General features: G+C 35.9%; 1 protein-coding gene and 1 pseudogene across 1 annotated transcript in view; one reads left to right on the top strand and one right to left on the bottom strand.

Moving 5' to 3' along the window:
* Positions 1-16,053, bottom strand: part of LRPPRC (leucine rich pentatricopeptide repeat containing) — a 99,959-nt gene that overhangs the window by 10,471 nt on the left and 73,435 nt on the right. The window contains exons 28-32 of the mRNA XM_069583442.1: positions 14,823-14,965; positions 14,587-14,692; positions 9,553-9,679; positions 3,853-3,941; positions 88-292 (exon numbers count right to left, since the gene is read on the bottom strand). Of these exons, the coding sequence (XP_069439543.1) occupies positions 88-292; positions 3,853-3,941; positions 9,553-9,679; positions 14,587-14,692; positions 14,823-14,965 (670 nt within the window). The remainder of the gene's footprint in view (positions 1-87; positions 293-3,852; positions 3,942-9,552; positions 9,680-14,586; positions 14,693-14,822; positions 14,966-16,053) is intronic.
* On the top strand, positions 11,887-12,859 carry LOC138436992 (heterogeneous nuclear ribonucleoprotein A1-like; annotated as a pseudogene).

Here is a 16,053-nt window from a genome sequence, read left to right as displayed (position 1 = left end):
GCCTGCCTAGTTTTTAAAAGGTGGTATTTGAGATAACGTTCTTTCCAGTGTGTACAGTGAAAGAAAAGCAAGTTTGAAGATACTCACTTCTTTATTTGTGCTAAAGCAATGTTATTGATGAAAACCATACGGGAAAGTCCAATTGAGTCCTCGAGTCCATTTACCAACTTCTGAATGTCATGTATGCTTTCTGTATCACCCTTCAAAGCACAGGCCTGAATAAGGCGGGTCACTGCTAATCGAGAAGGTATCTGGTCCAGATCTAAGGCTGTTTTTAGTGTTGTCAGAGCATCTATAACGGAAAAGCAGGCGACAGTTTTTCTTATATGAAATGTACTGACAATGCATTTTGAGAACTAGCTTTTAAATATGAGCACCAAATGACTATACACAAAAAGCTATGAATACTTTTATTCTATATTATAGAAAATATTAATATTTATGTGAAGCCTGAAAAAAAAATTATTTATTTGACTATATCAGAGACCAGAAAAATGTCTTCTTTAAGTCACACAGAAATGCAAATGTTACTGATAGAAAGCAGGTTCCATTCAGGGACAACATTTAGTGACTAATTTTGAGGAAGTTGACAAGTTTAGAGAAATATAAATAAGGAAGAATTTAAAAAATTAAAGACTTTCCAAAACTATGTAACTTTTACCTGCATTCATACTTCCCCAGATTTTATTACACACAAAAGATTCATGATTATCAAAATCTTCTAATATCCCAAAGATTCTTTCTTGAAAACAGTATCTCTTTCTAATCCAAAAAGGTTTGATCATCCAAGATGAACAGCCTACCTGGAACATTCAGCTCACACAGAGACAAATTTATTTTACATGATTAAATACCATGCAGATATTTTCTTGCACTGATTTTTCAGAGAAAAGAAAGCTCATCAGGTTCCCAGAGAGACTCTCCACGGGAGTTTGTTTTTTTAATATCAAACTTACAAGTATTTGATTATGGATAAATATGGAATATCCTTCTGAGTTACTGACTTAAGCACAAGAGTAGCAAAATCATTAAACTAAATACAGTGGTGGACTGGAGGGAACATGTAACACTTGACAATCACTGCTACCAAAGAAAACTTCATGGCTCTCTAGCAATTAAGGCAATGCAACCTACACAAAACTAAGACTCTCAAAGCAGCTTTCCAAATAAGAACAGTCCATCATTAACAGAAGAACAGGGAAAGGGTAATAATTAAACACGCTATTAAAAGTGATACAAAAAAGACATCACGAATTTAGTATTTATTACTGAATAAAAAATTTATTATTACTCCAAATCTATACTTTAAATGAGTGATTCTTAAATGGGGAAAAGGGAAAAAAAGGTTAAAAGGTATATTCAGTAAAATTTTACATATGAACATATAGGAAATAAAAAATTTTATCTATAGAAAATAGGTTTGATAAAATCTTCTTAACTGCTGGTCATACACAGATAATCAACTTTGGAATATTCATATTAGCCAGCAATACTGTCAGCTAAGAAGGATCTTCCTACAAGCAGATCAAATAACAATTACGATAATCATGTTGAAGATAGTAACTAGCATTTATCAAGCTTTTACTACGTGTGTTGAGCACTTTCTACACTCCAGACACAGATTAAGCAGTCACACAACTAACCTTCTGAGGTACCAAATTTATATGAGGGAAACTAAGGTACAGATAATTTAACAACTTAACCACACTGGAGCTTGCATCTACAGGCCAATGTGTGTGTCAAAGAGTGAAGGATCGAAAACAGATCACCTATGTCTACCCAAAGGAAGCAGGGGACCTTGGAACTGAAATCATATTCCCATACAGAATTTGCCTCTGTACAATTCATGACTTATGAGACATCAAAAGTGGTTCCCCACCCACACCGTCCGCCCCGAGTAATACTCATTATATGGCCAAGTTGTGATGTATCAGCTATTAATATTCCACAACAGCATAAGCTAGTTAAATTAGATTAAGAACTGAATTGGCTTTATTTTTCTTCCTGCTTTAGATGGAACTGAGAAAAAGAAACCGGAATTTTTTTTTTTTTTTAATTGGGAGCTCTAGTCAGCCATGGGGCACAAACAGGGTAATATGGATAGTGCCAATACCATCTTGCCCTCGACAACGACCACTGGAGGTTACTAGTCGGTGGGAGGCATGGAAAGCGGGCTCATGACTTCTGCTCTCAATCAGTCTCCAATGAACAGATGAAAACAGATGTGAAATTAGATCAGTTTCTTGTTGTTTTCACAGGATAACCTAACATACAAGTAGGGTAGCAGTCAATTAAACAATGATCAGATTCAGCTCAAAAAGCAACCTCTTGAAATTAAAAAATCATGTAGACATGATCTTCATGTCTACAGAAATATAAGCGTTTCACAAAAATGAGCTTATTGATATGAGAAGCAAATTTAATTTTTTGATGCTTTAAAACTGTTTATCAGGGACTTTCCTGGTGGTCCAGTGGTTAAGACTCCACACTCCCACTGCAGCAGGCATGGGGTTCGATCCCTGGTTGGGAACTTAGAGTCCACATGTTGGGTGTAATGGCCAAAAAAATAAAATAAAAATACAAGAAGTAGAAAAAATTTGTTTATCATTTCTGCATTTAAAAAGCAACTTGCCCAAAAGCCTTTGCTACTGAAAGTGAAAGCTTTTGAAGTTTTAATAGCAAACCTTACAACACTCTGTTATGACTAAAGGCTGCGCTGTTTAATGTGCTGGTCCTGCCTATAGAATACTGAAGCAGCACTTCTGCGAAGGCAGAAATCATCACTTACATACTCAGTCCTCACTAATTAGGAAGACATCCATTGTCTAATATCTCTAGGCATTACAGGTAACATTAAAGCTGCACAATTAGCAACTTTCAGAGATGTAAAATTCTATTATAAGCATGCAAGTGAGGAATAACACCATTCTCACAGACTGAAGAAAAAACTAGGTAATATACATATTCAACAGTTAAAAAGCTGTTTCAACCTTCCTTAAAGAGTTCCTAAGTAGGTTTTGTTACATCGGCAAAAACTGTGGTGTTACTGTATTGACTAAAATTCAAATGTAAAATTAAATATGAACAGATGCTTATCTAAATTTAAAAGAATCATCATTCTTCCCCCTTGGGAGCTCATTCATAAGCCCATCCCATCCATATCCATCCCTCTGCAAACCCATAAACAGCCTCTGCCAAGCAAACGGCCCCATGTCCCAATCCTCCCCAAAGTCATCTCCAATTTCTCTGGTGTTATCCTCTTAATATTCATTTAAAAACTCCAAACTCCAAATAAACATGGTATCTTACTGCTTTGGTATTATGAACTATTAAAAAAGTATTAGATTAAGTTTTAAAAATCAATATTATAATCATTTGGTGCACAATCCCACACATTTAACACTCAATTTAACTCATTTGCTATCTCACACACAACCAACACAATACGCAAGAAACAACTGCTGGAATTGTTTCAGATGCTCTAAAGTATGTTAATTTCCAAAGCAAAAAATGACTTGTGCTGTGAATTTTAACGCACTTGAAAGCCTGTACTTTCTCTCGTTCTGGAACACAAATTTTGCATGTCTGAAGAGCTGTGATTCATCTTAAGAAAACCCATCTTGTGTTAAATGGAATGGAAACTGGACTAAGTGGTCAAATGACAAGTACATTCATATTCAAGCTGTATTATAAATGCATGTACAGTAATTTACGTCTCTCAGCTACCACAAAAGGCTCTTGATAAGCAGGTAATTTGCTAAATGGACTCCTTTATCCAAGTATTCGAAGGGCGTTACAAGAAAAATCTGCAGAGGCATTAATGTGACGTAAAGGTCAAGCATTGTGACATACCTTTCAAATAATCCCGCCTAACTTGCGTTATGATGAGGAGGCTGTTGGCAGCATCGTTCAGTGTGAAGCCCTTGATGTGGGTCTCAGCGCTAAAAGAAGCAGACATTTAGAAAGGAATTACTGACATGCTTCTGATACGATAATAAATGGTTGAGCACCAAGGTGAAATTATAAAAACTACTGTTCGTATGTTAAAAATATTGCTGCAAAATATCGACCTGGAGACAGCTTTTGTGTTATCCTGTCAATGGTTATAGAAGGATAATTTTTTTTTGCATTCTGACAGATGACAAAGTTGGAAATGAGCAACAAAAGAAACAAAGTACAAGATTTTTTTTAAACAATCGGTTCAGATTCTTGAATGCTGACATATTAGATGACTAAAATAACTGCATGCCCTGCATTGTTCTGCTGTATCCTAAGCGGGATACTTTTTCCTTTTTTCCCTACACTCACCGTAATTTATAAAATGTAAAACTAGTCTTTCAGCAACAAAAATGAGCATTTATTTTCAGCACTTTATATTTTAAATATAAACTAAAGCATATTACTAACACCATCTCATTCAGTTGATTAATTTTCAAATTTCTGTCATCTGCACACATAAAGGTGAACCTACTGCAGAACTAAACCCACGGTTACAGTAAAATGTAAAATTTCACACAATCTTGTCCCAGCCTTAAATTTGTAATCCCCCAACTTTTTAAAACTCAAGAGCAAAAACTTGCTTATGACTAAAACCTACATGATTTATTAAAAAGAAGGAAAAAAACCCTAGCCAGAGATGAGCTGTTTGCTACACTGTGTATCACCTGTATTGAAATTTCAGCATCCTTAATGCCCCTGGGGTTCATCTCCTGATTAGGAAATCTCCAAAGGTCAGAAGGAGCAAAAGCAATTGCTGCCATTCGCCTTCTCAAGCTCAGTGATGGTCTGGCTGCTAACAACCTTGGCCTGCCGACATGACCATCTAAGCTGAGCAGATTGCGAGAAAAGCAGGGTCACTGCTAAATTATTCTCATCAATCCCAAGAAAATCCTCCCAAACACCGTGATGTGCCCATCCTCTCAGTCACTTCCAGCCTCTGGGGATCCCCCCTGCAGTTCCTGGGTGCAGGATTTTCTTATTCCCCCACGATCCTCTTAATCCCACCAAAGCACCCACTGCTCAGTTCGACTTGTTTCCTTTGTCCCATCTGTCAAAGCTCTTAAGTCAACAACTCGTGCATGAGACTTTAAACTGCAGAAAATAAAGGATTTACGTTCTCAATCTCTAGCATGATTAAATAAACAAGGAGACACTATTAAAATTAACCTCACTTCTTATGCCCACATTATTAAATGTATTATATGATACTTACTTGAAAATATTAACTAAAATTCATTAAAACCACAAGGTAACAAAACTTCTGACACCACACTTGATGTCAAACCTTTTGAAAATCTCAAAACACAGAATATTTTTAACAATTTCTTCCTATCTCAAGAAGGTATGTATTCAATACAAATTCGAAATTGAGGATAAAGAGGAAGAAAACTCTCCCCAGGTCTATTATATGCTGAATACATACACGTTTTACATATAGAAACTGACCAATCACAACCAAAATGTTTCAAACTGACAAAGGGAGAAAAGCTACAAAGGGTACTGGTAACTTTGTGATGGATTCACTAATACAATAAAATAGGAGAAGCTTACTTCTGATCCTTAATTTTGATCTTTCCTTTTGGAAAAAAAATCGAGTACAGAGATGTCAGATCAAACTTACTGTGATGATGAGAATATTTTTTATTCATGTCGCCCAACAGGGTAGCCACAAGCTACATGGTGGCTACCTGGCTACTGTGGTGGAGAAATGGAAACTTTAATTATATTTAATTTTAGTAATTTAAATTTAAGTGGGCAGTTATAGCTACTGGCTACTGGATTGGACAGCACAGAATTCTAGACATTTTCATTTTTAGAGCTGCCAAAATAAAGGAAAAAAAATCACAGAGAGAAAGGGGTATCAATCTTTTAACTTACAATCAACTGCAAAAGTTAATCTGTCTTAACCAAAGAAGATAATATGACAGGGAAAGTTTCATCTTAGAGATTTCAAAGCAATGACTGGTCTATTGATTGTACTTACATAACATGCACATGGGGCATTAGGCAGTGATCAGAATTTATCTTACTTCGGATAACAAAAACTGGCCAATCCAGTAAAAAGCATCAGTGATTGATTTAACATTATTTTTAGACAGAATAAATAAGCTAGTAGGAACAAAAGAAAATAAAGTGCTAGTCTCCAAAGATAAAGCAGAGTTATCACCACACGATTCTCAAATTTCATAACTATACAGTTCAGTGTTAACAAAGATTTAAAATAACAATTTATATAACCCTTACTGTTTTATGAATAACTAGCTCTCCTCCCCTGAAAAAATTCACTATACCTAAATTTTTTTTTTGAAAGATGAAGAAATGTATTTCTAACTAAAAATGAAAGAACATCATTCTTTCAAAAATTTTAAAGGCATTTGTTACTTTTGAGCTTTCATTACTTGTTGGGAAGGTTAAATAACCTTCTTAACAAAACTGAAGAAATCTCATTAGTAAGTAGTCAAGTGAATCTGTAACACATTAGAGACACCAAAGGTATAGCAAAAACAATGACTGCATTAGTTCAAAGGGGAAACAACTGCTCTTAAGAATGAACAAGTGGCATCATGTAGGTAACTATAACAGGCTGCTATTTATGGAGTAAAGTGAGAGTAATAGTGCCAGAAAAATCCTAGGGGTACAGCCACTAGCTACAGTGGCTCATTTGGTCATACCGTATTAAAATAATAATGGCTCTAAAAAAAAAAGCAACAATTATTTTTCATTCTGTTCACTGATGCAGAGCTGGAAGTGGAAAAGATGACCTAGTGGAATGTTGGTAATAAACCAGGAAACCAGTCGAGGGAAGTTACAGGACATTCCCTTGGTAACAGAGAACTGGAACTCTAACTTCCACTTCTGAATTCCCAGTCCAGAGGTATTTTCAAAATTACTCAATGCAGGTCTAACCCATGATACAATTCTTACCATTATTCATAGTTAGACACAACATTTTATTGGTTCAAGGAAAAGGATGTGCGCAGATTCCTAGATTAAGTGCCTCTGGGCATTCGAAAGCTTTGCACCTAGGATTCTCTTTGGCTCACACAACTACATGGGGAAGCCATCTACAAAACACTCCCCAAACAGTAACACAGCGAGGATGAAAGTGACCTCAGGAGTACAGCAAGGCTTCGTGAAGATCGAGAGAGGGACGGGAGGAGAGAAGATAAACCTACATTTTACAGGCTGTGGACATAAGTGGAAATAGATGGGTTGTGCTTATAACCACCTTCTAGGTAAACAGCTTTCACACTTGTTTGATGGAGATTCTCCGTCAGACATAGTAAACAATGATGTGTTAACACTACAAACCAGCACACTTATATACATACACACATATAACAGAGAGCAAACGTTCACAAAGTATCTTTACTACATGGAGTGCTTTGATGTTTTCTACTGGAGTGGGTTGCCATTGCCTTCTCCATTCATTAAAAAAGATGTTGATTCTGCCCCATTGAATAAAATTAATCATTTACTAACTGGTTACAAATACATTTGAAAAATGATTCTAGAACAGGGGACTTCAATAAGAGGTATGCACACTGTGAGAATGCTCTAGGGTGAGGCAAGAAAACGCTTGCTTCTATTTTTAAATCTTATCCTCTGAAAAATTTCTAATTTTGGAATATGTTTTATAACATACTTACATATCATACAGTAGTGGAGCTCACTGAGAATGGTATGTGATCAAAATGTTTAAGACACAAGATTCCTGAATCAGCTGGGATGTCTAGTAAAATGCAGATTCTTGGGCCCTACCGTAGATCAGGTGAGTCAGAACTTCTGGGGTGGGTGGAGAGGAACCTGTGCTACCAGAATGTGAGGTTCACCATTCAAGAAGAAGCCAAATTAAAATGAAAGAATTATAATCTGTGCTTTGGGGAAGTATTGGTCCTTGTGGCCAACCTCACGATTAAAAGACTTTTGAAAAAGTTTTGTTTCCATCTCCTCAGATAATCTCAACACAAAATTCTCAATATCCAATTCTCAACACAAAATGTCCCTCTTTTTTTCCTGCTGTCCCTTCCTCCCAAATCCCTGTTGCCTCAAAAATACCTTTGATAATTGAGCATAGTGTTTAGTCAATACTTTTTTGAGAAAAGTAGGAAAAAAATCTGCACCTCCTGGATGACTTCAATGGTTGCAGATGACAGGATGCTGTTCAATGTCAAATTTTTCAAGTCACTAATTGAGCATATACTGAGTATTCCTGAGATAGATAATTTAATTATTAACAGCAACTGAGTAAACACACAAATGAGACATAATTCATTCAGAATCTAAACTTAAGTCTTAGTGTGACTTAAGATATACAAATGATTCAAGATCATAGATATATATGATATATGGATATATCCATATATGAGTACTTATATGTACATATCATGAATATATATATATATACATGGCATGTGTGTATATACAGAGATACAGATATATTTCCATCGACAAGTACAATCACACACAACATATTTTTCAAAATGTATCAAAACATGAACAGTAAATATGGCCCTATGGTGCACAACTTTAACATAACACTAATGTTAACATCAGGTTTTCCAGTGAACTCCAAGAATGGCAAAGAACCGTCTTCTATTCAGGATTCTGATATTCCAAAAGTGCTGCAACTTAAAAATTTTGAAGGCCAAAAATTAGCCAGGAAACATCATTTCAAAACTTACAATATACTAGGAAAATATTGACTTTTGCCATTGAAAAATAAAGCTACTGACTCATTAACAGGTCAGGTCTACATTCTAGAGCACGTAACCTTGATCCACTCCTTTTCCTTAACTTCTGAAGTTACCTCCTTGGGAATAAGACAACTGAGTCAGTTTACTAACACATCAGGGAAGAAAGCTTTACTTCTGTTCTGATTTTATAAGTATTGTACTCTAGGGAACTAGTCAGAGAGATAAAACCATTACCACTTACACCACAAAACAGGTTACAAAACAAGAAGGGACAGAGAAAAGGCATTTAAAATGTGCTGAGTACCATATATTTTTTCCTACCTTACCCTATGTCTTTCAATGCCTAGAAGAAACAATTAATGTAAGATTTATTATCATTTCATTACAGAGAAGAAAAACTGAGGTTCAGAGATAGGAACAAATTTTCCAAAGGGCTTTCAAGTACGATTCAAAGGCTTGCCTAAGTTCAAAACCCTTGATGCCTTCACATATTAGGCTGTTTCCACCATAAAAGGTACACAGATCAAGCTGCTAAACAAGAAATAAAACAGACACCTGTAAAACAAAACAGAACCCTCCCCCCGAAAAACCAGACTACTTTTCTATCTATGAATAACATACATGAGTTGTGAGGTTCTGTAAGGTAAAATAAAACATACTGCAGTGTGCAAGACAAATAAAAGTTTTATCTTTTGTAGTTTAAAAACCCCCTTAAAATTAGAAAACCATTTCATATAATTTCTATGGGCAGTTGAAGACAATTAGGCAACCGTTACTATAATACATCATTAGAAAAATCCTAATGATAGGTTTCTCTTTTTTGAGTGTGAAGTTTAATAAATGAACTGATACTTACAAATCTTTCACTTGCATTGCTTGCGTAGAGTTATCCTTCATCAAAAGTAAGTTTATAAGCCTGGCATAAGTTTCATTGTCAAACACAATGTTTTGCTTTTTTGCTGTCAGGAAAATATCAAATGCATCTATGAAGGAAAACAAAAAATGAGATGACATTATTCTGAAATGGCAAAAAGGAGGGGGAAAAGCCCTGAAGCAAAGCCCCAACCCCTCATATTTCTGCTTCTTTTAATATTCACCCAGTATATCAGTCCACAGAGATACACACTGACCAAGTAAGCAGATGGTATCACTGTTCTAATATTTTAAAAAGTAAGGGACAGTTTTGGAAACTACTACTTAATTCCAGCGGATGGTAATAGAAAGGGCTTCCTTTTACAATGATGTTTTCATACTAGCTCTCTAAAGTCAATAAATTATTTTCATGCCAATAAAAGCAGAACACAGCTCTTCTGAATTTGTTTGTCAAAAGATCCCAGTTTCAAAATAAACTGTAAAATGTGTGTTAAAGTCCAAAGAAACCAGGGGTATAATTTAGATTGAGGGGAGCAAAAGATTCATTTTAAAGCAATCTTCAATCTATAAGTGGGTGGTTACTATGGTTAACATTTCAACACAATAGCATTAAAGTGAATATAGCCTATAATTCTAAAATTAGGAGATCAAATTATTTGGCTACGACAGGACTTATACAAAACCATACAATTCTCCAACATACAGCTATCTAACAAGTAAACTAAGCAACACTTGTCTGGCTGATTAACAGGTTTATTCCACTTGCTCACAATAACTGACAGTGAGTGAAAAGACGTCACCAAAGAGGAGTAGCTGCACTTTTCAGTCATTTGCTTTTCTGAAACAGAATTGCCTGGCTATAAACATCCAACTGAAACTGTGATCCACACTCTGCTGTGTATAAACAAGCCACAAAAAAGGTGGGGCATAACTGAACTATCACTCGAGACCTTTTATGGATATAAAGCTCCGTGTAAAGAGATACAGAACACATAACTAGGAATGAACATGATATTAAAGCTCAGAAGAATATTCTGCGCTACTCTAGACGTTTCTAAACAAGCAGGAAAAAAAAAAGAAAACCCAAGCAGAAATTATGCCTGTGTTTACAAGTTATGGGAGCGTGAACTAGCCCTTCAATTAAACTGAAGAGACAATATCAAAAACTTAACCTTTCAAGTTAAATTCTGAGAAAACAAGAAAAAAGATATGACACTAATATTTGCATCTTAACTAAAAGACAGACTCTATCATTCAGTATACAATGAATATATTTTTCTTTAAAGGAAGCTTAGAAATTATGATGTATTGTAATTACTGGCTACATCCCAACAAACATATACAATAGGGTCACTACTTTGCTAAGTGAATATTTACAGTAAGTACAGTCTGAGTATTTAAGATCAACAACGTAATATAGAAAAGCTTACTAGTTGTTTTCTAAAATTGTAGTCTTGAATTCAGTTTTCAAAGTACTCACATTTTGCCAAGCATTTCTACACAGAAATAACTAAAACCTCTTGAATTAACAGAATGAAACCAACTAGATAAATGCATATGGTATATTAAAACTACAGCAGGGGTGTATCTTTATATTTATAATGCATTATATTTAGTTAACTGGTTAGATGTTTTTACTTAAATAAAAACAACAACTAAAAAAAGGGAATATATGGAGTTCTGGAATCTTAAAATAGGAAGTATACACTAACTGTATATTCATTTCAGTTAAACCAAAATTTTATTAGAATATTTAAACAGAATCGATAATAATGAACTTTAGGTTTAAGAGATACATGGCGAAAGACTCAAGGATGTATTAGACTGAATACGCAGCAAAAGAAAGTAACTCAGAAAGAATAAAGTTATTCTGCAGGATTGAGAAAGCTTAGAAGTTTAGCTTAATTCCTACTTCAGACACAAAATCTGTCACGAAATTTCTAGTTAAGAAATCAAGAAGGAAACGGCAACCCACTCCCATATCCTTGCGTGGGAAATCCCATAGGGAGTCTAGTGTGCAACAGTCCATGAAGTACAACAGGGCTGGACACAGCTTAGCGGCTAAACAACAAATGGCAGTTCTAGCCAATGTATGAGAGCAAAAACTTGTAAGGAATTGGGGATTGGGGCTGAAACCAAAATCCTAGTGTTTACAGATGTGAATGTCTATTTAGAAAAACCAAAATAAACTGCAAGCAAATATTAAAAAAAAAAAAAAAAGAAATCAAGAGGGAGATATGTTCGTTAGGTTACTCCTTTCTGCCCGTGGACGCCACCCAGAAAGCATCGTTGAAGTCTCCCCGTCTCCACTGCCGTCATGTCTAAGTCAGAGTCTCCCAAAGAGCCTGAACAGCTGCGGAAGCTCTTCATCGGAGGACTGAGCTTTGAGGCATTCTGAGCAATGGGGAACGCTCACAGATTGTGGTAATGAGGGATCCAAACACCAAGTGCTCCAGAGGCTTCGGGTTTGTCACAGACAGCACGGTGGAGGAGGTGGATGTGGCCCTGAGTGCAAGGCCACACAAGGTGGACGAAGAGCTGTGGAACCAGAGGGCCGTCTCAAGAGAAGATTCTCAAAGACCTGGTGCCCACTAAACTGTGAAAAAGACTTTTGTTGGCGGCATTAAAGAGGACACTGAAGAACATCACCTGAGGGGTTATTTTGAACGGTATGGGAAAACTGAAATGACTGAAATCATGACTGACCGAAGCAGTGGCAAAAAGAGAGGCTTTGCTTTTGTAACCTTTGATGACCATGACCCCGTAGATAAGACTGGTCATTTAGAAATACCACACTGTGAATGGCCGCTACTGTGAAGTGAGAAAAGCCCTCTCTAACCAAGAGATGGCTAATGCTTCATCCAGCCTGAGAGGTCAAAGTGGTCCTGGAAACTTTGGTGGCAGTCATGGAGGAAACTTCAGTGGCCAAGGTGGCTTTGGTGCAGCCAATCGTGGTGGCGGATATGGTGGCAGTGCGGGTGGTTACGAGGGATTTGGTAACGATGGAAGCACTTTTGGAGGTGGCGGAAGCTACAGTGATTTTGGCAATTACAACAATCAATCTTAAAATTTTGGACCCATCAAAGGAGGAAACTTTGGAGGCAAAACTTCTGGCCCATATGGTGGTGGAGGCCAATACTTTGCCAAACCACAAAATCGAGGTGGCTATGGTGGTTCTAGCAGTAGCAGTTAACTATGGCAGTGGCAGAAGGTTCTAATTACTGCCAGGAAACAAAGCTTAGCAGGAGAGGAGAGCCAGAGAAGTGACAGGGAAGCTATAGGTTACAACAGATTTGTGAGCTCAGCCAAGCACAGTGGTGGCAGGGCCTAGCTGCTACAAAGAAGGCATGTTTTAGACAACACTCACGTGTATGGGCAAAAAACTTGAGGACTATATTTGTGACTAATTATATAACAGGTTATTTTAGTTTCTGTTCTGTGGAAAGTGTAAAGCATTCCAACAACGGGTTTTTTTTTTTTCCCCCAACAAAGTGTTTTTCATGTAGATTTTTTTTTTTGCACCCATGCTGTTGATTGCTAAATGCAATAGTCTGCTCATGCTGCTGAATAAATGTCTTTTTTTTTTTTTTTTCCAAAGGTGCTGTGTAAAGTTAGTCTACTCTGAAGCCATTTTGGTAAACTACTCCAACTACTCCAAACTACTTCTAACTCCAGTGTGAAGTTAGAGTTCCTTCAAGGCGATGTCAGGTTCCATTTGAAATTTATTTACAACCTGCTTTGGTGGAAAAGCTACTGTCTTCAGAACCTTGGTGTAGTTGAACTGACAGTTACTTTGTTGTAACCTGGAGTTCACTGTTAAAAGGGTCACCCATGCAAAGTCATGGAGTTTTTTTGGTTATTAACGATTGTTGGCATATCCTATGCAATATATTTAAATTGAATTATGGTACTGATGAAGTTATAGATGGGAATGAAGCTTGTGTATCATCTATTATCACGTGTAATCAATAAAAAGTTTAATACCCTCTTGGAAAAAAAAAGTTAAGAGGTTCTATAAATTTCTAAACTGATGGCTTCCTATGGAAGAGAACTCAAAACTATCAATACTAGAATGAAAACAAATCTGCTGCATAATGGTTAAATTATCATAAAGCATACTTGGAAATCTACATAAAAACTGGAGAAATTAGAGATAACAGAAGCATCCCACAGAGAAAACTTAAGTGAAGAAAACGGAAGCAGTGTATGATCTGGGAAGAGTACAGTGAGGTCTAAATGCAAACATCTAGAATGTGAAAGGCAAGCTTGTATCAAAGGGTTCAAGACCGTCACAGAAATTTTAAAGTGGTCTTAACAGAGCTAGGCACACCTTCTGGAAATATTACCACTGAAAAAACGGAAGAAGAGCAAGAAACGGGTCTCATATCCAGCCGACAACCTTGAGATGTTAGCTTAAAGTCCTAATCGTTTTTTGCTTTCACATAAAATTAAAACATGTAACAAATACATTTGTCAAAAAATTCATGATCATGTTATATTCAAAGTGCAATTTTTGATAAAATGACATCTACTTTAGTTTTCATTATGAAAAATTTCAAGTGTACAGAAAAATATAAGGAATAGTATAATGACCCCCACCATATACCCACTGCCTACATCTAATAAGCAACATGTTTCCTGATCTGTTTAACCTTTAAACACATGGCTCCTGACTTAAATATTTTATGGCTTAAGGCTTAAGTATTTTAAAATGAATTACAGAAATCTTCAGTTTTTTTCATTTCTCAATACTTCATTACTGATCTCAAAATTCAAGGACATCTATAAATCATAAGCTGTTATTCTATCTAATATAAACATGAGAGTGATTCCTTAACTACCTACTACTGAGTCGATATTTAAATTTTCCCAATTGTACCAAAATGTCTTTGTTAACTTAAATGAAAGAAAATAATGAATATATACAATTTAAGTTCCATCTCTTCCTAAGTCACTACTAATTTGCTGGGCTCAGATCCCACGTTGTCAAAAAGGAGACCCCAGTGTACACGTTTACCTTTGTTTCTCCTCCTGTGGCAGGCGTTCAATAGCCCTTGCTGAAGATTAACTTCTACAGGTGAGGGTAATGAAGTCGGGCAATCCTTTTCTTCCTCATACCACAACTTAAAAATAAAATTATTCAGTTAAAGAAAAAGTGGTAAATACAGCAACCTTTTCAACGTAAAGCTGGGTTAATCTATAACCTAAATTTATAATGACAACAGAAATCTGTTATAGTTAAAAACAAATTACCTCGGGTACATCAAATGGAACCTCTTGATTATTGTTCCTAAGGATTTCTGCTAATAACCTTAATGTCTTCTCACGAGGAATAATATTTTCTTCTTGCATTTTATTCCAGACAGCATCAGCTTTTTGCCAGTCATCATTTACTTCTGTAAAAATAAATAGAAACTAATGAACATACTAAACAGAATCCATGAAAATATTTAAAACTTTTTATTTGCTGCTAAAGCAAGTATCCAAAACACTGCCTCCAGGGAAAGGACCAGGGTAATTGTGGACCAAAAGTGAGAAGACTTCTTTCTGTATACCTTTTTGTACCATTTGAAGTTTAAACCATAGAAAGTCCTTACCTATTAAAACATAAGAAAAGAAAAACCACACTTCATTAAAAACTTCTCAACTATGAGCAACAGACTCTGGAAAGATGACAGGATGCACATATACAGTCCAGTACACAGCTACAATGATTGAAAATGTACAAATGTATGATCTTTGTCAAAAGTGACAAATCGACAAATTTTTCTGCTTAGATAGGGAGAATTCTGTCTCTTCTGTCGACCTTAAGAACTTCTATGTCAGTGTGTAATATGTTTCTCATAATGTCAACAGATTTAAGTAAGATTACAGGGGGAGAGGAAGGTTATTGGAAAGAAACCAGCAGATTTCCTTCATAACAAAGTATCTAGTTTCTTCTGTGTGATAACCTGGTCTTCACAAATAGCAAAAACTTAAGAATCAAAACTTCATTTTTAAACATTCTATGAATTTTGAAAAAAGAGCAAGTCATTTAAGTTTCTGCCTGTGAAAAGTTAGAGCAAAATATGAAAAACTTATGGCACTAAGTTCAATACACCTGTTACACACAAAGGAATATTGTTTTAAAAGTGGCCTTTTGAAAACATGAATCAGAAATATCTCAGTGGTGTACGGCCAGCTCCAGGAAGAGGGTTTGTTTCAGGACACGAATGTTCCAGAAAACATAAGAATGTTTGTTTCTCAAAAATATCAAAATACCAAAACACATGAAATTTTCCTAGATTTCCTCCCACCCTAAAATTGAAAAGCTAGTATGCGTTTTGATAACGGACTCTTCAAAGTAAAAAAACTCAAAGAACAAAAACAAAACCCATTCACGCTCCATTAGAAACGTGCAATAAAGAAAAAGAAAACAAGCAGAAAATTTCCTAGGAGTCATACATAGATGGCAGCCCAAGTTTTCATACAGAATATACTAACA

The sequence above is a fragment of the Ovis canadensis genome, chromosome 3 (genome assembly GCF_042477335.2).
Source record: "Ovis canadensis isolate MfBH-ARS-UI-01 breed Bighorn chromosome 3, ARS-UI_OviCan_v2, whole genome shotgun sequence".
In the NCBI taxonomy this organism is placed as follows: domain Eukaryota; kingdom Metazoa; phylum Chordata; class Mammalia; order Artiodactyla; family Bovidae; genus Ovis; species Ovis canadensis.
The sequence above is the reverse complement of the archived record's forward strand: the minus strand, read 5'-3'. Positions and strand labels throughout refer to the sequence as shown.